Source organism: Octopus sinensis, linkage group LG23 (genome assembly GCF_006345805.1).
Source record: "Octopus sinensis linkage group LG23, ASM634580v1, whole genome shotgun sequence".
Lineage (NCBI taxonomy): Eukaryota > Metazoa > Mollusca > Cephalopoda > Octopoda > Octopodidae > Octopus > Octopus sinensis.
The window spans coordinates 16,697,755-16,723,105 of record NC_043019.1 but is presented as its reverse complement, the minus strand read 5'-3'; the positions used below and the strand labels follow the sequence as shown (position 1 = coordinate 16,723,105).

The 25,351-nt window shown below is 37.5% G+C and overlaps 1 protein-coding gene across 2 annotated transcripts in view; it reads left to right on the top strand.

Moving 5' to 3' along the window:
* Positions 1-25,351, top strand: part of LOC115223479 (annexin A13) — a 32,047-nt gene extending 6,696 nt beyond the window's left edge. Inside the window, exons 2-9 of one of the 2 annotated variants that reach the window (XM_029794076.2) lie at positions 10,697-10,775; positions 15,391-15,485; positions 16,146-16,259; positions 16,718-16,808; positions 17,668-17,816; positions 18,072-18,249; positions 18,602-18,714; positions 25,163-25,351. In XM_029794076.2, coding sequence (XP_029649936.1) covers positions 10,697-10,775; positions 15,391-15,485; positions 16,146-16,259; positions 16,718-16,808; positions 17,668-17,816; positions 18,072-18,249; positions 18,602-18,714; positions 25,163-25,285 — 942 coding nt within the window. In that variant the 3' untranslated portion in view covers positions 25,286-25,351. Of the gene's footprint in view, positions 1-10,696; positions 10,776-15,390; positions 15,486-16,145; positions 16,260-16,717; positions 16,809-17,667; positions 17,817-18,071; positions 18,250-18,601; positions 18,715-20,905; positions 21,102-25,162 lie in introns of those variants that run through there. The other variant, XM_029794077.2, reaches the window with a different exon arrangement.

Genomic DNA, 25,351 nt, shown 5'->3' with positions numbered 1-25,351 from the left:
CCACATATTTAGGCTTGGATTTGGGACCTTTAATCCTCTGGATTACTTCTAACAACTAATCCCATTGTGTCAATGATGGATCCTTTTCTCTTAAGGCAATCTCTTCAAACTGAACAGACTTGGTCCAGTTTCTATCATGGTAACATGTTGCACGTTACATACTGCTGTATGCATACATTGTACTGTGCACTCATACACTCTTTTGACAAGTCTTGCTGTTTTGCAACCCGCCTCACCTGGTTGGGCTGCCACTTGATTGGCTGACAACGATTTAGCAATGTAACCTGTTACACCAAATTGCATTGTTATTCCAGTAGTACACATACATATCTATGCTGCAATATTCACACCTGTACTATGCACACATAGTACATGCCTTCATATCATTCAAAACAGTTTAACATTGATACATTCTTAGATATCAATAGGTTACTTTTGAAATACTGGGTCATTTAGATGTTGTAACTGCTCTTGCCCTTCCTCCCCTCTCTTTGTGGCAGCAGCTTGGCTTTGAAGTGAAACTAGGCAATGTTAAATGTTGCCCAGGTCAGATCAACACATGTTGTCTAGAACAAACATATTCTCTCAGTTGACAAATGGAAGAAACTGGGTGTGGCAAATTATATATCATCATCATTGTTTAACACCTGCTTTCCATGCTGGCATGAGTTGGACGGTTTGACTGAGGTCTGGCAAGCCAGGAGGCTGCACCAGTCTCCAGTCTGATCGGGCAAAGTTTCTACAGCTGGATGCCCTTCCTAATGCTAACCACTCTGAGAGTGTAGTGGGTGCTTTTTACGTGCCACCAGCACGGAGGCCAGTCAGGCGGCATTGGCATCAATCTACATGCTACCAGCATGGATGCCAGTTAGGTGGCTACAACTATGATTTCACCTGACTCAATAGGTCTTCTCGAGCACAGCGTATTGCCTGATGATTGAAGGGTACTTTTAAACGGGCCAGTTATGCAGCATTGGCATCAGCCATGGCTACAATCTCACTTGGTTTGCTGGGTCTTCTCAACCACTGAATATCTCCAAAGGTCTTGGTCACTTGTCATTGCCTCTGTGAGGTCCAACATTCAAGGGTTGTGCTGTACCACTTCGACCCATGTCTTCCTAGGTCTACCCCTGCCACAGGTTCCTTCAACTGTTAGGGTGTGACACTTCTTCACACAGCTGTCCTCATCTATACTCAATACATGACCATACCAATGCAGTCGTCTCTCTTGCACACCACATCCGATGCTTCTTATGTCCAACTTTTCTCTCGGGGTGCTTACACCCTTTCGTGTATGCATTTCTTTCAAGCCTATACATGTCCTCAGCAGTCACAGCTCGTGTTTCACTGCCATGTATCGTGGCTGTTCATACATGTGCATCATACAGTCTACTTTTCACTCTGAGCGAAAAGCCCTTTGTTACCAGCAGAGGTAGGAGCTCTCTGAACTTTGCTCAGGCTATTCTTATTGTAGCAGCTATGCTCTCAGAGCATCCACCCCTGCTACTGACTTGATCACCTAGAAAATGGAAGCTATCAACTTCTAGTTTTTCCCCCTAGCATGTGATGGAATCTGTTTTTTGTACATCTTCGGTGTTTATTGCCCCTGTGCATCTGCCACACACAAAAACTATCTTCCCAGTTAACCTTCCTTTGATATTGCTGCACTTATGTATCCATAGCTTACACCGGGTACATCTTATGGAGTTTCTGCCTACGCCTTTTCTATAGATCGAGCAGGGTCATCTACCTGAAGGGATTTGTGTTTTGTCTGCCTTCCTACTTATTAAGACCTTGGTTTTTGCTTTATGGACCCTAAGGCCCTTCCATTCTAGACCTTGCTTCCACACCTGTATAGCTTGTGCATTGGCTGCATGGCTTTTTTAAACCTTTTCTTTTAATGTAAAGGTTTCGTTGACAGCACAAACTTCAATATATGAATTATCTTCTCATTTCTAACCTTAACAATCAGCATCTGCATATCTTATAAACTTATTTAAATATTTCATATTTCTAAAATTATTTCTCATTATTTTTAAACCCCACCAAAGTTGGTGAGCTGACAGAATTGATGGAGCATTGGTTGTTTTGCAACATTTTTTCTGTCTTTTTATGTTCTTAGTTCAAATCTTGCTCAAGTCTACTTTGCTTTTCATCTTTTCAGAACTATTGAAATAAAGTACCACTTGAGTACCAGTGTCAAAGTACTCGACTTACTCCCTTCCATAAAAAAATTGCTGGCCTTATGCCAAAATTAGAAAGTATTCATCCTTTAATATCCGTTGTTCATGCTGGCATGGGTTGGATGGTTTGATCAGAGCTGGAAAACTCGGGGTGGGGGGCTGCACCAGACTCCAGTCTGATTTGGCATGGTTTCTATGGCCAGATGCCCTTCCTAATGCCAACCACTTTACAGAGTGTGCTGGGAGCTTTTACATGGCACCACAAGCCAACTCCAGTGTCCAAGAATGTCATATTGAAATAGACTTTGCAAAGCAAGACTGGTTTCAGTTGACAGATGATTCAGTGGCACCCGTCTCCTCCCTGGATATTGTTATTCTGTGAGAATCCCTTTTGTTCTTTGACTGGTTTTTATTTTTAATCCTACTGGGAGTCGATGTACCATCATCACCCAGGAAATTCACAAACAGGAAACAGTTAAGACACCAACTACCCAACCAGATTAAAGCAAGGGTGTAAAGTTCCTTTGGCTTTGCAGGCCAAACTGGAGCATGAAGTAGATTTAGTGAGCTGGGTAGGGCTAATTATTCCTAAAAACCTTAATCGTAATGGGACCAAAGTAAATTGATAAAGGTGAAAGGTCAAGGTACATTATAACATCTTTATTAACAATAAAGAAATGAAAGAATATCAGACGTTAGAAAGGTTTGTGTGCAGATATGAATGGAAGAAAAATTCTTTCTCTCTCTCTTCCTCCCTACCTCTCTCTCTCTCACACAGACACAGTCCTATTAAGAATTCTAGAATGGGAAAGGTGCCCTGATTTGGCTAACCAGAGTTAGTATTATTCACAATTCTAGTTAGGCTTCAACACTATACACATGCCACTGGTTTATGTATGGCCTTGTATTTCTGGCTGCGATGTTTTTATGTAACTTCAATCATCCACCAAGTGGCTCTCTACTGCTATGATTTTGTTGTCATCCACTCATTGTGAATAACTGACAGGCTTGGAGAACTTTCCGTTGAGATAATTAAAAAATGTTTCATAAAAGTAATACAATCATTTAATAGTGTAAGACACACAACAGGTGTAGGTTATATATGAAGAGGAAGGAGGTTTCATGAGAAGATACGTCTTCCTGACATAATTACTGATGTACTGTAAGCAATTTTCTTTAATTTATGCTTACAGTCTGTGATAATTTGGTTTGTTTACTGCATATAATTTTAATTGCAATGATATATAACATTTAAGCATTGTCTACCAAGATGAACTTCACCGTTTCCTGTTCTGTTACTGATTGGTACCAATACTGAGTATCCGCTTGCCCTTCTCTTTTGCAATTTCCTGGCCCCTGTGCTGATGTTAGAAATGATAATAATGGTTTCCGATTTTGGCATAAGACCTGCTATTTTGAACGGAGAAAACCATTAACTCCAGTTCTCAATCAGTACTCTTTTTTACCGGCCCTGGAGGGATGAAATGTAGAGTTGACCGGGATAGGATTTGAGCTCAGAACATAAAAAGCCAAAACAATACTCTAACATTTTACCAGCTCTCCACAATAATAATCCTTTCTGCTATAGGCACAAGGCCTGAAATTTTGGGGGAGGGGACTAATCAACTACATTGACCCCAATGTTTCACTGGTTCTTAATTTATTGACCCCAAAAGGATAAAAGGCAGAGTCGACCTCAGCAGAATTTGAACTCAGAACATAGTGGTGGACGAAATACTGTTAATCATTTCATCCAGTGTGCTAACGATTCTGGCAGCTTGCTTTAATAATCATAATAATAACATTCCAGATGGTTCACATCTGCCACTCACGCTCCTTCTTCACCAAGTACGTAGATGACATCCTCATACTGACATCCTCCCATGAAAAGGATGACAGAATATTCACGACATTCGATAACATGGACATGAACATAAAGTTCCCTATAGAATATCCCGACATCACTGGATCGCTATCACTACTTGACTTCCAACTGAAAATAACAGAAGAAAGGGAAATCCATACCAAGTTCTACAGGAAAGCAGCCAGTAGAGATGTGTTTGTCTAATACAGTTCATCCCTTCCACTCGGTGCCAAAATAGGATACACCAGAAATGAACTTGTGCGCATCCAGAGTAAGTGCAGCAGGACAGAGGACAAGGTGACCCACACTACACGCTTTCTAGATATATTGAAAACTAATGGGTATCCTAGATCCATTGTAAATTGGTTTAAGTACCCAAGACGGCCAACACGCCGATCACATAGAAAACCCAGCAACACATGCTTCCTTAAAATAGCCCATTTTAGCGAGAGGATAACTACAGCCACCCGAAGAGCCATAAGAAGAGAAGGGCTAGACATACAACCAGCCCACTCTGGCCCCTCTCTGAGAAGACACCTTGCAAAAAAATGAGCAAGGGACAGCAATCAATGCACACTAGCAAACTGCCCCATCCGTGACACAGATTTATGCCAAAGGGTAAATGTTGTTGTATAGAATACAATGTAACAAATGCAACAAGTTCTATGTGGGTAGCACAACAAGAGACCGTTACACGTCTGCATCAAAGAACATCTGAACACAAGAACCTCCTCCTTCAGAAAACATCTGGACAGATACCAGAACACCGACAAAAGCATAACTCAAAATTGAAGCCAATGAAAGAAATTTGGGTAATTTAAGAATTAAGGAAGCTATACTCATACTCAGACCCCAAATTAACAACAGGCTGGAGGTTGGCAGTTAATATATTGTTTAGCTACATCTGGATGCATGTAGGTTCATTTTTGATAATGTGCTCATCTATTTTTTATAAAAAAAAAAAAAGAGAAAAAAGTGTGTGGGGGGAGGAAGCTGCATGTATAATACATTACTTAGAAGCAGCACTATGGATGTACCAGCACACACGAGATTGAGAATGGCTGACCTCACGCACTTCTTATGAGGAATTCAGGAAGGAGCTTCGTGAGACCACTGCTGAGACACTTCCAAAAAAAAAAAAAGAAAAACTGTTGGAAAACTGATTATAGCAGCGACTCCATCCAAGAATATCTGAAGAAGGAATTTTATTCTGAAATATCATCAGACTATGGATGACTAAATTGCAACAGGTATATAGCCCGTTGTCTGTATTATAGAGCATTGTTGTACCGTTAAAAACTTTTCTTTACGAACAATACACAATGCTTCAAGAGAACTACAATGCTCTCCTAAAAAAAAAAAAAAAAGGAATGCCACCTTCCTTTCTGTCACCATTCACTGTCTCTCTCACTCTCTCTCTCACTTCCTTTCTCCCACTTTGCCATTCACTTCAAGTATACCTCCTCTGCTTAACACCTTTTAGTTCTCTTTTTCTATGTATCTCTCCCTTCAACTTTTTTATATCTTCCTTTGAAATAATTGTGACACACACCACAGGTACATAAATACATACAAAAACAGAAAGTTAGCATATTGATATTATTGATGATGGTTTCAAATTTTGCCACAAGGGCAGCAATTTTGTGAGAGGATTTGTCAATTATATAGACCCCAGTGTTTCACTGGTACTTAATTTATTGACCCCGAAAGGATGAAAAGCAAAACCGACCTTGGTGGAATTTGAACTCGGAACATAGTGACGGGCGAAATACTGCTAAGCATTTTGTCCAGTGTGCTAATAATTCTGCCAGCTCACCACTTTTATAATAATAATTAGAAATGAGCAAATGTTTGCATTGTACTGAATTTGTAATGGATTTGATGAAACCATTACTCATTTGTGAATGAACACCCTTGGCTTGCCCAAAACCAATATAAACTGTGGCAACATGATGAGGAAGTTAAAATGCTGCTTTAGGAGCTGTGAAAAGTGGGGATTAGAGAGAAGCAAGACATGGTGTGAACACAAACCACAGAGTGGCTGAGTTAGAGAACTGCAAAATGCTGTGGGATTTCCCAATCCAAACAAACCAGGTGTTTGAACATGTTAGTTAGTTAGTTAGGCTCAAAAGCAAATAGCAAGGCCATGTAGGGGGACGTGGAGTTAAGTACAGGGTGGTGTTCATGTAAAGAGTTCAGGCCACTTGAGGTCGTCGGCATCTTCACCATCTCGTCTGGCAGCTTGTTCCACGGATCCGCAACCCGGACGGAGAAAGCTCCTCTCCTTCAATTAAGATGAAATCGTCGCAGGTAGAGCTTTTCGGAATGACCCCGCAGCCGACGCTCTGGAGCAGGAGTGAAGAACAGCTCTTTCGAGAGGTTACACTTTCCGCTTATGATGTTGTGGGCGAGAATGAGATCACCACGGCGGCGGTGTGTCAAGCTTCAAGCATATAGTTTCCATCCGGATATTGTACGATGGGTTGGTGCCTTCCTCTCAGATCGCTCCTTCCAAGTCCAAGTTAATGGTTCGCGATCCGACGTCTCCAGTGCGAGCAGTGGCGTGCCTCAAGGTTCAGTGCTTGGGCCCTTGTTGTTCTTAGTCTTCATAAATGACTTGCCCGACGACCTCACGCAACACACCCTTCTATTTGCCGACGATATCAAACTGGTCGCTCCTCGCGGTAATATAGAGGATCTTAGACAGGTAAAGAGAACAGATACAAGAGGCTGCAGGTATCAGACCCACAACTTTGTGGAGTTCCAACAAAACCTGAGTTAAACTAGGTTTCGTGGTGGAGGACAAGGTAAACCACATGTCCTCTAGTATTGATGTTGCATGCCAATTTGACTCCTGATAGTTAAAAAGGAAGGCTAAAAAATACATATACAATCCTCTTAAATATGAGATAGCCTGACTGTTGATGGTGGTGATTGTTGTTGGGCCTTGGGGACAGAATTAAGATATTGACAGGAACATAAATGGGACCAGAGTGTCCAGTAGAGCTGTTGCAAAAAGTTTGTTGCCTTGGCATGGCCAGAATCTTCGGGAATGTATTAGACAGGTGAAGAGAACAGATACGAGAGGCTGCAGGTATCAGACCCACAACTTTGTGTGCAAAACTCCAGGAGTTCCAACAAAACCTGAGTTAAAAGAATAATAATTGTTCAAATAGTAATACAAGGCCAGCAATTTTAAGGGTTGGGTAAGTTAACTACACTGACTCCAGTGCTCAAATAGTACTTATTTTATGAACCCCAAAAGGTTCAATGGCCAAGTCAACCCTGGGCACTTAGAGCATGGCCCTGGATACCAACCATGGAAATACCCCCTAGAACTCATGTTGTTCAAAGAACATGTTCATCAGTGACCTTAGGTTCTGATACTGAGCTCGAAAAGTCTTTAAATCAGGACCAACCTCCTCAAGAACCTGTAGCAAATCAAACCAGGGATATTCCCAAAACTGACGCTCAGGATCAACTACCAAATCTATTTAAAAAAAATAAAAATACAAGACAGAAATGGACTCAGAAGGAATATATCGAAGTTATGCATGCTTATTATTATTATTCAACACTAAACCCAGAAACATCAACCCCACAAATCGAGGCCTACAGTAATAAAGTAGGAGGTGCAAGACGTGATATCCTAAAAGATAAAAGACTGACAGCGAAATTGACAAAATAGTCAGATCAGTCAAAAGTCAGCTCAGTATAACACACGCTCACCTATACCCACAGGCAAAAGAACCCTGAAATCACTAACTGAAACCAGCAAACTGGGTACACAGAACCCTATGAAGGTGGACCATCAGTTGAGACTAAAAATACTATAAATGGTCGCATCAGCAATGAATTGTTAAATGGAACAATATCTTATACAAGTACATCAACCTTTCCATGAAAGAGCCCCACTTCACAAAATCTTTAATACTAAGAAGAGACAAGTAATCAAAGAAGTTGATCAAACACTTGGAAAGCTGATACGACAACTCCTTGAGAATAGTAGAGAAAATGCGCTCAAAGTGATTGGGCAACTCTTTTACTCAGTTGCTTCTGTTGCAACTCAGAACTGTGGTATTAAAATTAGGGACAGGCAAAAAAAAAAGAAGGTGCAATGTACACAAACAGCCTGCATGGATGGACAGAATAAACTGGCTGATAATGCAACTAAGAACTGATATGGCTTTTCTACTTGAAACAAGCAAAGGGGAAACTCATAAACCCAACAAACTAATAAGAAAAACTGTTGAACCTGACCTTTACAAGAAAACAAAGGATTCACAGATTGAAATCTCCAAACCAAAACTACAATTAAAACCAAACGAGTGGCAAGAGACAAAAACTGCTCAGCATTCCATAGGCAAAGCATATTATTCTGGGAGAATACAAAAGAATTCTACATGATCATGATGTTGTGGGTTCAATTCCCAGACCAGCTTCACATTGTGTTCTTGAGCCAAACCTTCCTTTCACATTGCCCCAGTCCACTCAGTTGTAAATGGATAATCATGTGACAAACTAGCCATCCAATCAGAAGGGATGTTCACCTGCTCAACTAGCCAATGGGATGGCTTCATTTGAAAGCTAAAATGATGCAAAGCACGTTGTGATCAGTGATGTATACCATTATTGTGAAAACAGCTCCTCTCTAGCAGCAAACTGAAGATTCTTGGAAAAGCCCATATACTATGGAAAGCACTCTCCATCTAAAACGGAATAAATGTGGTGGTAATTTTAGCCAGCCTAGCAAGACTAAAATGTCTTTGCTACTGTTGGCCCCTGGAGGATGCCTGATACTAAGGCAACTGAAATTAAGTTCTGATGAAAAGAAACCATAAATGATAACTATAATAGTTATTAGCACCGTGTTTACTTGTAATTCTTGGTAATGTTGGTGAATTCCTTTGTTGGCTCCTAATTTTTGAAAAAAAATATATTGGCTGTGTGGTAAGTAGCTTGCTAACCAACCACATGGTTCTGGGTTCAGTCCCACTACGTGGCACCTTGGGCAAGTGTCTTCTGCTATAGCCCTGGGCCGACCAATGCCTTGTGAGTGGATTTGGTAGATGGAAACTGAAAGAAGCCTGTCGTATATATGAATATATGTATATATATGTGTGTGTATATGTTTGTGTGCCTGTGTTTGTCCCCCTAGCATTGCTTGACAACCGATGCTGGTGTGTTTACATCCCAGCCACTTAGCGGTTCAGCAAAAGAGACCGATAGAATAAGTACTGGGCTTACAAAGAATAAGTCCCGGGGTCGATTTGCTCGACTAAAGGCCGTGCTCCAGCATGGCCGCAGTCAAATGACTGAAACGAGTAAAAGAGTAAAGAGAGCATAAACAAAATAATAGTTTAAGTGAGGTGTGTGTGGCTGGGTGGGGGCAGGCCTCATGATTTCTTGCAAGCTTTCTGAGGCTGGTGAGGTCAATCTGAACCTGTAGAGGGTGGGTGTTGTTATGTTGGGTCTCGAGGAAAATAGGAATAACAAGAAGAGCAGAGGGGATTGCAGCACATGGACCTGCTAGAAGAAGAGGGGTCATGTATAGGCTTGGTAGAAGTAGGAGCAGAGGTGATTGCCACATATGGGAAAGTAGAAGCTATTGTGGTAGTGATGGGGGGAAGAGAAGAAACTATATTTAGTGAACCTGAAGTAGTTTCTGGCTTTGAAGAAGACATCTATTGTCTTGTGATGCAGTTTTGGCAATTCTATACATGAGAACCCATCAGAGATTCTGAGGTGCTGAGAGATTTCTTCTGTCTTTGAGGCATTTGTCGTTCTGGTTCAGTAGCGTTATATTGGTTTCAAATTATTGCACAAGGCCAGCAATTTCATGGGAGCAGATAAGTTGATTATATTGATCCCAGTACACAACTGGTACTTATTTTATTGATCCAGAAAGGATGGAAAGGCAAAGTTGACCTCAATGGGATTTGAACTCAGAATGTTAAGGTGGAAGAAATGCTGCTAACCGTTTTGTCTGGTGTGCTGGCAATTCCGGAAGATTTCCACATTCGGTGGTGATATATTACAAAGTCTATTTCTATGTGTCTTAATTATTTGTGCTTTTGAAGAAAATTAGCTTTTCCTGTTGCCGTTGGGGTGGTTTAGTTGTCTCTGGAGGTGGGGTGAGTCTGCGATGTTTGATTGGATTTCCTCCTTGGAATCAATATTGAAACAGTTTTTGAATGGAGATCGAATCATTGATGGCTTTCAGTTTCTAACTGCTTTTCTCAACGATTACATTCCATGTTTCTTAATTACATTCACGTATTGCTGTAAAATGCTGGTAGCATGTAAAAAGCACCATCTGAATATGGCTGATGCCAATGCCACCTGATTGGCTGCTGTGCCAGTGGCATGTGAAAAGCACCCACTACACCCTCAAAGGGATTGGTGTTGGGAAGGGCATCCAGCTGTAGAAACCTTGCCAGATCAGACTGGGCCTGGTGCAGCCTTCTGGCTTGCTAGTCCCCAGTCAAACTGTCCAACCCATGCCAGCATGGAAAACAGACGTTAAACTATGATGATGAATTAATCTGAAGAATCAAATGTGAGGAATTTTTGCCAACAGAAACAATTTCTAAGATTCCAAATTGATGTTGCATTACTCTTGGCTAATTATTTCATTTTTTTTCTTTAGCAGGCAACAGTTTCAGGACGTTGTGACTTCAACTGTGAGGAAGCTTGTGAAAAACTCAAGAATGCCATGGATGGATTAGGTAAGGAGTTTCCTTTAACAAAATCTTTCAACCAATCATATTTTTACATTTTCCTCCCCAAATTCCTCATCCACATTTCAATGTTGGAAATATTTAAAACATTATTTTCATGATGAAGATGCTAATTGGAACCTTAATGGTTTGTCTTCTGGCATGGTTCTGTTGAAATACTTTACCATATTTTATTTAAAAAACTGATTATTATCAAAGACTTTCTAATTATTATTTTTAAAAAATTAATTACTGTCTGGTGAGTTTCATTAATGCATTGCATTTTAAATGCAATATTTACTTTAAACTATTTAAAAAAAAAATTTACTTTCATAATTTTTATTTAATTTGCTTTTTTGTTTATTGTTTGTGTGGTTTTTAAAAAAAATATTTACTTAGTAATCTGGTATATCCAATTAAGATGGTATTAAATTTAAATAGCCATCTAAGTGTCATAACACACACACACACACACACACACACACACACGGTTGATGCTGCAGTATTCTTCCTGAGTTAATCTCTTATGGATATGCTTTGTTAAAAAAAAGAAAGCCTATAAGAGATGTTATCTTGGGATAAATACTGCAGTGACTGGCCTATTAACGGTGTATATTTGCATTAACTATGATACAGAGATAGCTTAGTAATCTTTTTATAAGGCAAAAAAAGAAACAGTCTTAAACCATGAAAGGTTTTAGCTTAGTTATTGATTTCATTAAAATGCTATTTAATAATTCGAGTGCTATTTTTGCATGGCCTTGTGGTTAGGTGTGCTGTACTCATGATCATGATGTTGTGGGTTCAATTCCCAGACCAGCTTCATATTGTGTTCTTGAGCCAAACCTTCCTTTCACATTGCCCCAGTCTGCTCAGTTGTAAATGGATAATCATGTGACAAACTAGCCATCCAATCAGAAGGGATGTTCACCTGCTCAACTAGCCAATGGGATGGCTTCATTTGAAAGCTAAAATGATGTAAAGCACATTGTGATCAGTGATGTATAACAACGTCCAACAGTCTGGAAGCAACTGAGCTTTGCATGAAGAATGAATACAGAACAGAATCAACAATTTTTGTAAGCTTCAATTACTTTTGAAATAGACAGGTGCAAAAGTAGGCTGACAGTTGTATATTTTATTTTTCCATTTAAAAAAACATTGTACAATGTTCATTCTGCAAATGCTCAAAATGTCTACCCTGAACATTGTCGTATTCTTGGAGTCTACCAACCGCACTTTGACTGGCGATGACACAGGTCCAGGTCAGAGTTGATTTCCAGACAGGCCCCTGTAATGAACCCCTATACTTGAGGCAGAGTGTATGCTTTTCTCTGGACTACCTTCTCTTTCACAACACCTCAGAGAAAAAAAATCCATGTGTGTTAGGTCTGGGATTGGGGGCAATTCAATACTCCTATGTCACCCAATCCACTTCCCTGGAAACGTTTCATTGAGGAAATTACGCACATGAATTGCATAATGTAGTGGTGCCCTGTCCAAAGTTGGGCACATCCTGCATTACAGGCGGCACCTCCTTGTGCAAAATGTCAAGGTGTCACCATTAAAAATAAAACTGTTAACCTACTTTTGCACCACTCTGTAGAATTTCAGGAATTGATAACAACTCTGGTTGCTTATACTCTTAGACTGTTCCATAACCTCCAGTGTTTGACCGTAGCAAAACTATTTTTTTTAAAATAGTGCAATAGGTGTAAAACAACCTGTAGTAAACAAATGTGAAAAGAAAGTGCACACTGGCGGATGAGTGGGGGGAGACGACTTGGAAAATTCACTTCAGGAATGTTCCAAATTCTCTCACCACTTCCCTATTCATTGGCGCAATTTTTTTCTTCATATTTGATTACTACACATTATTTTACACCTATTACACTCTTTTTTTCCCCACATTTTTGAGACCCAGTGTCAAAGTGGGTTTACTGGATCGTGTGAATTATCCGAGTCCACATCCCACCCACCTCCCATCACAAAAATTGAAAAAAGACAATAGGTGTAAAATAATGTGTAGTAAACGAATATAATGAAAAAAAATTGCGCTGATGAACAGGGAAATAGTGAGAGGACATTGACCCCATAACCCTGGACTTTTTTCTTTTAATGGTATTCTTCATCTTTTCCAGTTCTACTCTCATTCCTTTCCCATTGACATTTTATTTGTTTGTATTTGCATATTACATAATAAAGAGAAAAGGGAGGAATTTGGTAACAGAAGATTTCTTTGTCTTTTAACAATGACTTTTCTCTTCTCTGTTTGGAGGTACAAGCACTTTCACCCACCTGTCTACATATGACTGGAATTTCCACCTGGACCAAATGCAATCACAAGGCTTAATTGACTTTGGGAATTGATACTATTCCAGATTGGACTAATTAGATAGCTTTCATTTATTTCACTCAAATCAGTCTATTTTTGAGGATTTGGTTGGTTTTTATTATTATTTATTATTATTGTGGGGTGAGCAAAGGCTTGTGAGTGGAATTGGGAAAGAGAAACTGAATGAAGTTCATTGTATACATATGGTGTGTGTGTGCATTGGCATCTTCTGGTTTTGCCAGTATGTGATTGCTGTAAATGAGCGTCACTGTCAAACAAGCAGTGTCCTTTATTTCCAGTCTTCTGTAAATGGGGAAGTATTACCTTGCTTGGAAACAGGTGAGGGTTGGTGACAGGAAGGGCATCCAGCTGTAGACAATCTACCTCAACAAATTCTGTTTGACCCTTTCATTACCAACCCGGCTGAAACTGCCACTGGTTCTGTAGTATAAATGTTTTGCTTTCAAAAGTTCTGAGTTAAAATCTTCCAACCTGTAGACATAATTTATGTTCCTCGTGCTAGCTGAATGATAACTAAGTTAATTTACCAAATTCTTTGTTATATTTTAAATTAATTGAAAGAAACGCAGAGCATCTCAAAATAAATGCAGTAACAAAAGGGTTAAGCCATGTTTAACCCAGATTGGAAACCAACAACCTGGCTTGTCTGACGATGACGAAGCTCATTTACAATTGTCATGTGATGTCTAGACAAGGACACACACGACAGGCTTCTTTCAGTTTCCATCTACCAAATGCATTCACAAAGCTGTGGCTGATTAGGGCTGCAGTAGAAGACCCTTGCCCTGAATGCTGTGCATTGGGACTGAACCTGAAACTGTGGAGCTTCTTAACCACACAGCCATGTCTGCTCCTTCCATAATTAGAAAATATATCTTTGTATTTTATCCAGAACCTTCTCTCCTAGGGGTAACTTGCAAAACAAATGAAGCATATGTTGCTCATCTCTATAATTTTAAAAGTAATTTATGATCCATCATGTCAAATTCTTTGGCCAAGTCAAAAAATACTACCATATTAATCGTTTTGTTTATTTTTTTATCTCCTGGTGAGTTTATTTATCAATTTAGCAACTCTAAAACCAAAATCATTGTTAGACATAATTGATGAAATCAAATGAAGTTAATTTTTTTCCTAATTTTTTGAAAACAGAGGCAGTATGCTGATGTGACTTTAATCCTCATCCTGTATATTGGAATTATTATTTCTTGGGTGGCAATCTGGCAGAATTGTTAGCACGTTGGATGAAATGCTTAGTGGTATTTCACACATCACTACGTTCTGAGTTCAAATTCCACTGAGGTTGACTTTACCTTTCATCCTTTTGGGGTTGATAAATTAAGTACCAGTTGAACACTGGGGTCGATGTAATCGACTCATCCTCTCTTCCAAAACTGCTGCTGCCCTTGTAAAATTTGAAACCATTATTAAGTGATGAACAGGCAGTTGTTAGTGTGTTGGATAAAATGCTTGGCAGCATGTCTTCTGGCTCTCTAGATTCTGAGTTCAAATTCTACTGAGGTCGACTTTACCTTTCATCCTTACAGAGACAATAAAATTGGTATCAGTTGAGCAGTGGGGGTTAATTTAGATGTGACCCCTACAAAAGTTGGCTGTACACACTGAGAAAGAAATGGATATGTAATGATCGATCTATCATTGTTTATCATGGATTGGGAAGGGCTCCAAAAAACACAACAATATGGGACTCCATTCCATGCACTTTGGAAATGGAATGAATGGGAGATTCCTTGGCACCAAACTCACCGCAGCAACTCTTCCACCATCACATAATTTCTGGATAATCTCAACCTTTTCCTTTAGAGAATAAACTCACCTGCATCATTTGTTAGGATGAGGTGCCTTCATATATTTCCTATTCACTGGTCCCATGTTGATGGGTACAAATATGCAGTCTCCAAGCATGGTCATGTAAACATGAGCGATTGTCAGTGCATTCTGGGTAGTTGCTGGGGTACATTTTTGAAGTACAATCTTTTGACTGATTGCCAACCTGTGTCATTACTGATCAATCTGTGATAAGTTTAATATGGCTAGCAATTGAGCATATTGTCTTATATCAGATCAGTGATAAATGGATCAGTGATAAATGGACCAGTAATAAACGGGGCTACATGTGTTCTAAGACAAATGAACAAACTTTTGAATAATATTTAGCCAAGAAATATCAATAATTTTTAAGAATGAACTAAGATAAGAATCTTATTTTAGGTGTTTATTTGACCAAAATATTTTCTGCTTTTCTAGGAACAAATGAAGAGGATATTATTGAGGTTTTGGTGACTCATAATTGTGAACAGCGCCAAGAAATCAAAACACAATACAAGCAATCATATGGAGAGGTATGTTCCATTATATGAAATGAAGAATTTCCAGAAAACTTACATCCTGTTAATTGTTTGAAATGTAAATGTCTTTCAAATTACCATTTTTATTTCAGAATGGAAATTCCTAGAACTTCTAAAATGGGTTCAGTGCCACTCTGTGGTAGTGTCTACTACTGTAGCCTTAGCCCAACCAATGTCTTCTGAATGGATTTGGTGGACGAAAACTGAAAGAAGCCTGTTGTGTATATTTGTGTGTGTATGTGTTTGTCTTTTTGGCTTGACATTGTATGAAAGTTGCAGATGAATGCCATACAAGCTGTGTAGCTCATTTCCTGTCTTCCATAAAAAAAAACAAAAACTTGTCTGGTCATGGAGAAATATCATCTAGCTTGGAAATAGGTGAGGGTTAGCAACAGGAAGGGCATCTGGACAAAGAAAACCTGCCTCAAACATACTCCATCTGATCCATGAGAGTATAGAAAAGTGGCTGTTAAAATAATGATGACCGTGATGGTTTGTAAAATCTTTCTCTTTCTAAATGTGTGGAGGAAAGCATTTGTGGGGTGGAGGCCTGTAAAATTTTTTTAATAATCTTTAATATTCTTCTCTGTCTTTAATATAATTTTGCACCAGTTTTTATGGAGAGATGATGGCTTCTGTATATTCTTATTATAGGATTTAATCGAAGATCTGAAAAGCGAACTGTCTGGAAATTTGGAAGACGTGATCGTAGCTTTATTTGATTCTCCCAGAGAGTTCGATGTTCATGAAATCCATCGAGCCATAGCTGTAAGTATTAACCATTATTTCTGTTCCATTTCATTCTCGTGATATCAAGATATTTCAGTGGGGTCCAGTAAGATTGAAAGGGCAACAATCATTGGAGCATTGGACAAAATCCTGTAATTTCTTCTGGTCCTTTATGTTCTGAGTTCAAATCCTGCTGAAGTCAACTTTGTTTTTTGTCCCTTTAGTGTCAATAAAATAAAGTATCAATTAAATATTGGGGTCCATGTAATCAACTTGTCCCCTTCCCTAGCCTTGAACCCTGCAGTGGACCAGTGTCACTTATATTCACCATAGTAACCAGGCTTATGTGTTCCAGAGCCTGAGGAAAATAAAATTAAAACAGAAAGTAAAATTGTGTTTGTTACTTTGATCTTAAGATGTATTTAATGAAGGTTAGATGTCGAAATGTTTGTATCTGAAATATATTTAAACAGTGCAGTTTTTTCCCCTTTATTTAGTGTATGGGAACAGATGAGAGCACACTTATTGAGATTTTGGTGACCAGAACAAACGAAGAAATTGAAGAGATAAAAGCTAAATATGAAGAAGGTGAATATATTGGATTGATTTCAGTGAAACTACCGGAAAAAAAAAAGAAAAAGAATTCCCCAAAGGGAATATGAAACTTCTCTTTAGATTTTGTATAGAAAAAAAAAAAGAATCACCTGATCCTGAGAGTTAACTTTGCTAATTAAAAATAAGTTTTAATAATTTCATCAACTGATGATCTCTTAAAAAGCAATCTTGTTTTTGTGAAAGACAAATTATACTCTAAATGTTTCACAATTTGTCCCCAGAGGTCTTGTACATTTGGCCAATGCGTCGGATATTTAACGATTCAAAGTGCTTTTTTTTTTTTACTTAATTATTTTAATTATTAATTGGTAAAGGCGGCGAACTGGCAAAATCATTAGCATGCCGGGTGAAATGCTTAGTGGTATTTCATCTGCTGTTATGTTCTGAGTTCAAATTCTGCTGAGGTCGACTTTGCCTTTCATCCTTTTGGGGTCAATTAAATAAGTACCAGTTGTGCGCTGGGTTTGATGTAATTCTCATAATCCCTTTGTCCTTGTCTATCCCCTCTGTTTAGCCCCCTGTGGGTAATAAAGAAATATAATTGGTAAATTAAAGTGTTGTTTCCAGATTTGTAAATTCAATGAATATCTGATTAAACTGTGTTTAAAAAAAAATAATTCTGTAATCTATTTCGTACATTAATTAATTAATTAATTACATTAATTAATTGCAAATATTTAATGATTCATCTGCTTCAATTATTTTCAGTGATTTTTTTTTATTTGTTTTACTGAAAATGTGTAGTTGTAAATATTAAAACTATTAATAATTTTTAAAATGTTCATATTAATTCCTATAATTTAATTTTTCAAAAAACTTGATTATTTTGTAGAGTATGAGGTTTCCATGGAAGAAGACATCTCCTCGGACACAAGTGGTTATTTCCGTCGTTTGATGGTTTCCCTTTGCACTGCATCAAGAGATAATGATTGGTGGCCCGATGCAGATAAGGCTGCTGAAGATGCTCAAAAACTCTTTGATGTGAGCGTTCAAAGGATTTTTCTAATCAAAATTGCATGTTAATTATCAATAGATATGCCTTTTCTTTGTTTTTTTTACTAAGCTTCATTTCGCTATTGTTTCCTTGTTTTTGGAGGTTTTAATCAAACAATATTCACTGACGGGAATTAAATTAAATTGTAAAAAAAACTCTTCTCGAAAACTTATTTGATTTAAAAAGGAAAAAAGAATTTGTAATTCTTTTTCTTTACCTTTTTTTTTCTTTTTCTTTTTAAGGATGGAGAAGGACAGTTAGGCACTGATGAATGCACTTTCAATTCGATTTTGTGCACCCGTACCCTACCCCAGTTGAGAGCAACGTTTGAGGCTTATCAGGAACTGGCTGGTCATAGTCTTCGAGAGGCAGTTGAGTCAGAAACTTCTGGTGCCGTACAAGAAGGCTATCTTGCTATTAGTAAGTACTGATGTTAATTTTCTCTAATTTTTCTCTCAGAAATTCCAAGTCCTTTATGGCACCAATTGTCTGAAATATTTTAGTGATTCTTCTCAATAATCACCAAGATCTTCTTATTGTATCTAAATCATTCAGTGTTGAAACCCTCAATTCCTAGCATTGGTGCTACTAATATTCTACAATTGTCATATTGTTGGTATACAATGGGAGGTAAAATGTTTAGGTTCATTGTTAGAGATCCAAGAGAGATTAGTAAATTTAACCCCAAATATATCCAATATTCACTTGTATTCCTTCTTCTCATCTCCATTTTTCATTAGCATTAAATTCTTTCTCCCTCTCTCTACAACAGTTGATGCAGCTACTAATTTGACCGAGTATTTTGCGAAGCTACTCCACAAGAGCATGTCAGGAGCAGGCACCACTGATAGCGCTCTCATTCGAGTGATTGTATCAAGGAGTGAGGTAAGTCAACTGTGCTTTTCCTTTTCAAACGATAAGTGGGATGCGGTTTAGTGCCTACGTTTCTCAGGTGAAGCATGGGAAGTACAAAGAGTGTGAGAAGATATGACAAGTGCAGGGCTCGGGGGAAAAGGCATTGGTAACTTTTGATGAATGTGAATGGGGTTGTGCTGCAACGCGGCAAAGCAGGAATGGTTGTGCAACTCTGACAAGAGGGAAGGTAAAAGTCATTTAAGGTGTGTATGTTGGTAGTGGTCATGGTGCTAGAATGGCAAGGATGATGTGGTGATGATGGCCCAATGTTTTGAGTTGTAGGGTAGTGAGAGGTTGGAAAAAAGTCAAGTTTAGCTCTCGTGTATTGGATAAGTGACATGTAGCTTTGAGTCTCATGTAGCTTGAAATGTTTGGTCGTGGAACCTTTACATTGTTACTTTAACCCAAGACCAAGATCAAAGCTTTGTGTCTCAGAAAACTGATATTTATTCAGTTGAAATTTGAGTCACATTAATTCTTGATCAATTTAAAGAAGCAGTTTTGCTTGATGATGTTTCTAGAAATTTGGAAGATTTTTGTTTCCAATCACTTTAACTGTTTTTGTTTCATTCTTCAATTGAAATTACTGGTAAACCTCTAACACTTCACTTCTGTTAACTTTTCTCTGTACAATTGAAAATCTGTTACAATATATCAGGACTGCCATATTGTATAAGGTTGAGCCAAACAGCCAGCAGTATACGGTCTATAGTGAATCTAACTGTATCAATACTGGAATGGGCAAGTCCTAAATAAGTTCCAATTTTCTGTTGTCGCTGAAGTGTATTTACAGTTGTATTCTGCAGATAAATTACAAAAGCAAGTGAATTTGAAATTGAAGAGGCACTTTTTAATTTGGAGTTTACTCAAGACCTTTGTTCCCTATGGAACTCAGACTATTGACCATTTTTCTCCACTATTCCGAACTTTGTCCTTCTTCTCTGCATCTCTCTTCGGTTGGATCCTTCTTCTTCCTTTCAGCTCCCTTTTTGATTTTTTTTTTTTGCCCTGCTTTATTTATTCCCCTGTGGAAAGGCCTTCCTCTTCCAGGGCCTTTTGTTTTTCAACAGTAATCAATGCTTCTGTGACTTTGCTTTTTTCTAGATAGGGATGTGGACCCTATACAGACCCATTTTTATCTCTGAGAAGAGGTGGTTCACATTAGTCTGCCCTTTTGACCTGTCCATCACTTGTAAGACTCTACAAGGAGTTTGTCCTCTACTGGCATAGCTCTGAAGGTGGCTGAGGCATACCAGCCACAACACCTCAACGAAAATTGAACCTTCTGGTGGAAGTTAGGATTTAGTCAAAGAATATTTTATCTCATTGAATTAAAAAAAATATAGTCAGATTTTCAGTTTTCCACTATCCAAGAGGAACATGGTGTTGCTCTCAAAAAGCCTATGAAGGAAATAAACCCAGCCATCCTTCCTGCGGACAAAACTAATTTTTTTCAGTAAACGTAAATATATCTAAACTTCACATAATGCATTTCTTGTGGACATGATTTTTGTTAAATGAACAAACAAGGAATGCAGCTGTGTATGGTTCCATGGTTGCAGTTGGTCAACACTGATGTCTTTAGATTCTCATAGAAATTCAGATGACATGGCAATAGAGAAAAAGAAAATTAAGAGAAAAAAGATGATTTATGGATTTATATTTGAAATGATTTAAAGGAGCGAAGCTTTGATGAAGTGCAGAATAAGATGGAATGAAACGACCAAGTTCACTCCATTGAGGAAGAACTAGCTTTAACAGCTTTTTAATATAATATTTTAAATAACAACAGCAATTATACTATTAATAATAATAATGATAATAGTAATAACAACAAGAACAATGATAATACTAATAATAATGGTGATTATAGTAATAAGAGTAATAATAATAGTATTTTTTGTATTATTAATCAGCAGAAGTTATAGATTCCAGATCTGAAAATTTCATTTATTGACACTTACTGAGCCTAGTAACAGAGATGATGAGGAGGATGATGATGAAACCCTGAATTAATGTTTGGACATGTAATAATATTATCAACAGTTCGGGCAACAGAATCCTGTGTGCATTGTTTCAAATCTTTATCTCTGCCAATATTTTCACAGATTTCTTTTATTTTAATTTGCTTTGAGCTTGCCCTTGTTTTTCCCCTTTTCAGATTGACTTGGGACATATAAAGGAGTGCTTTCAAGAAATCTATGGGCAACCATTGTCTGAATGGGTTGACAGTGACTGTGGTGGAGATTATAAACGATTGTTGTTGAGGATTATCAAGTAGCAAAAGAGAAATTAATTTTTCCTAACAGTAACCCTCTATCAGGTTTTTCATTCACAGCCAATGGCTTTGATAAAAAGAAAGAAATATTTGTGATATTATTAGCAAATATTAATGTATTTTCTTAAAGTACATTAATAAAATAAATTTCAAAATTGGATTAATTTTGTGTCTATTATATTTTTAAGGAATTATCCTATTCCTCAGTTTTATAATGTCACCAAAATGATAAGTGTGACACTTAATGGTTTCTCTTACATTTAGTGCCTTGGTGAGATTCATGGATCATAGCTAATGGTGGAGTAATAGCTGATGTGGTTCTGACAAGATCAGCCATTGTCTTTAACACCGCTTTTGAGTGTCGTTCCTTGTTTTGCTTCCGAGTCCCAATACAATATCTTAATTGTGCCATGTAAGGTGGTGAGCTGGCAGAGACATTAGCACACTGGGCAAAATGCTTAGCGGTATTTCATCTGTTTTTATGTGTTGAGTTCAAATTCTGCCGAGGTCACCTTTGCCTTTCATCCTTTTGGGGTCAAAAAAATTAAGTACCAGTTGCGTTCTGGGGTCAATGTAATCGACTGGCCATCTCTCCCCAAATTTCGAACCTTGTGCCTAGAGTAGAAAAGAATAAGTTCCATGTTGTTTTTTTCTCTCTGTCATATATAGTGAAGCAAGGCTCACATAGTGTTTGTCACTGTTGACCCACTGGTGGCTCGTTTGGTATCTTCTGTTTTGTTAATTACATTTTCCGTTTGCTTAGTCTTTTATTTTTTCTCATTACAAGATGAAACTCTGTATGAGATAAGGGGAAAAGTCAAAAGATTAAAAAAAAAAAAGACTTTATAAAATATAGGGCAAAACACATTGCAGCAGACCATAATTGCATAGGCACCGGCTGAGTGCCAGCTTCAAAAAGATTCAGAGAAAAGAAATGATAATATGATCCAACTGCAGGACTTTCAAAAAAAACCAAAAAAAAAACCCACCATAACCGTCCAGTGGGTCGCATGAGACTTTTGAGTCTCCTGCAAATATTTCAGTCACGTCAGCTGGGTCCTTTCTTTGTGTTTTTTCCCTTCACCAAGCTTTAGCTGTTCAAGTTGAACATCTCCATGAATCTCATCATGAATCACTTCAAGGGTGATAGTCACTGCTCCTATCCCTCACATAAAAAAAGCAATTTAAAATCCAGAATTCGAAAAATATAAATACTAAATATATTTATGGAAGCAGGCATGGCTGTGTGGTGAGAAGCTTGCTTCCCAACCACATGGTTCTGGGTTCAGTCCCACTGCATGGCATCATGGGCAAGTACCTTCTGCTATAGCCTTGGGCCGACCAAACCCTTGTAAGTGGATTTGGTAGATGGAAACTGAAAGAAGCCTGTTGTATTTATATATCTATGTGTGTGTGTTTCTCTGTGTCTGTATTAGTTCCCCATCACCACTTGAAACCAGTGTTGGTGTGTTTGCATCCCTGTAACCTAGTGGTTCAGCAAAAGGGAATGATAAAGTACCAGGCTTTAAAAAAGTAAGTACTGAGGTTGATATGTTCAACTAAAATTCTTCAAGGCAGTGCCCCAGCATGGCCACAATCTCATGATTGAAACAAGTAAAAACATAACAGTTCTGGTTATTAAGACCTGCAAAGGTATTCTCGTTATTGTGTGTTTGTGATGAGCAAGATTTTATCTGAATGAGAGAAATCCACAGAAGATATTTTGGTAGGCACAATTTTTTAATTTTAAGCTTGCCTTGTTTCTCAAGATAAACTAATCTTCTTTTCTTCTTAATCCATTAACACTAAAATTAAAACTCCTCTCTGCATGCTTTACAAACGATGAGTGTTGTTGAAGTGAAAACGCTTTCCTAGTTCTAATGCTTAAATACATTAAAATGCCAACATTATGAACTCCTGTTCAACCTCTTCACAAGAAAAGGGATTTCCTGGGCCAAGTGTATTTTGATTGGTTTCTTTATCCTGATGTGTTGGCTGACATCATTTTAATCAGTTGATTTCAGGTGGTGGTGATGATATTACTCAGGTAGGTCCATGATTCAACCAACTGGGTCTGCTGTTTTAATCACTGAACATCATTACTGTTGTCATTTCAATGTATTTAAACAATACATTTAGTATTTGTCACAATATTTTATTGAGGTATGTTGCTAATTGTCTCAGGGAATTGTAAAAAAAAACCCCCACCATATATATATATATATATATTATATATAATATATATATATATATATATATATATTCCTTTCTGTGGAAGAGTGTGTAGTCTCGAAATGTACTTTTTCAATTCCTGAGTGCTATACTAATACATCTGCTTGTATTCTACACCACCTGTCTTCGTCTTTCGTTTTTTTCATGAATTCTCCCTATATATATATATATATATATATAATGTTGAAATTTATAGAAAAATAAGTCAAAGACAGGTGTAAGAACAAACAAGCAGGTGTTTTATGGAAAGGTGTGTGTGTTTTTGTTTGTTTTTTTTTTTCTTTCCTATTTCTCTATTTCTGAGTTGAATTTTATTTTCCCTTGTTTATTCTGTGTGAAATTCCTCTTTTTGACTCCCTGATTCTCTTAGTTTCCTCATACACAATAACAATACTGTTTTTGTTTGCCTCTCTTAGCTGCATGCAGTCAAATTCTTTTGTAGAAGCTTACAGTTTGTATTTTTTGCATGAATATCATATTGGTACTAATATTTAAATTTTACCTGAGTTTCTGTAGTAAATATTTCTAAATCATTTTCTCTGTTCCTTTTGAATCTTCTGTTCTGTTCTAAAACCATTTTATTTAAGCATGTCTACTTAAGATTTTACAATAGAAGGAATATTTTCTATTTGGACAAAATTCAGAATCTATATTTAAAATATTGTGTAAAAGACATCAACAAAGTATGTTTTTATTGCTAAAGTTTTCATGGAAGAGTTATTGGAAAGCAATCAACCATTTTAAATATTAATAGAATTAAAATATACACTTATAAACAAAATATGTTACATGGTTGATGTTGGGGATGCCATCCAGCTGCAGAAACCATGCCAAAGTCGATGTTGGAGCACAAGACGGATCCAACAAATCTAACTCCTGTCAGATGTTAAATGATGATAGTTTGTAGTAAACGAACTGAACTTTTTCTAATGCCATTTCCTGTTTTGGTAGTAACACCTCATTTGTTCTTGCAGCACATCAAACCGTCCGTTTCTATTTTCCCCACAAAATAGTTTTTGTTGATAAAACATTAAAACAGGCTGGAAATCACCCAAAAGATTTGTAACTGCAACATCCAATAAACCTTCAGCTGTACCAGCAACATTTCTAGATCCTACAGGAAACATACCATTTGACAACATTCAGTGTATATTTATTATTTATACTGAATCTAATAAATCGGGGGGGGGGGGGTGTTTAGGGGAGACTTAGTTATAGCAAGCAAAAGGGAACACCTACATGGAAATCTCTCTTGTTAACTAGTTACGTAGTTTATGAAGATGATAATAAATTTAGAAGCTAATTAAGAAGAAATAATGCAACTCTGACAGTTGGCCATAAAGTTTGAATATAGTAGTATACCTAAATATTCCAGATACTGTAGCAGAAGTTGGTCTTAAGCATTGTCTAACATTTCATATTAGACACTAAATTCAGAATTGCCATTTTCTATTACAAAGTCAATTGCAAAAAAATTATTGGAACTGTCTTAGAATTCCTCCTGATAACCAACTCCTCTAACCATAAATATCTAATATTGCTGGCTGGGCAATATTTGACATCTTCTCTGGACATTATTTGTATCAGGTTTTAAATTCTTTTTTGGCATTAGTAAGTTAACAATATCATTAATATTTCTAATGAAGTATTTCAGAAAACTTGTAGGCCTTTATAAAACTTTGGTTCCAAAGTTACTTTTACATCTTTTATTAATTAAACTATTCTATTAAATCTAGAATTATTTTGGAAAAAGTTCTGTCTTCAAAGAGAAATACCACAAGATGTAGCATGTCATCCTTTTTCTTTCTCTGAGATCCTTTTTTCTAATGTTTTGATTGTCTCTCATCTGACCCGATTCTTCCAAACATTGTACTTTTTTTTTTACATATTTATCCTTTCTTCCTTTAGGTTGATCTGCAAGACATAAAAGATGAATTTCAAGCATTGTATGAAAAGCCACTTGCTGAGATGGTTAGCAATGACTGCGGCGGTGATTACAAATCCATTTTGTTGAAAGTAATTGGTGATTGACTTTTACATTCCATTCCAGTTTACCATTTTTGAAAAATAGTAAAATAAAACTTTTCAATTCTTTTA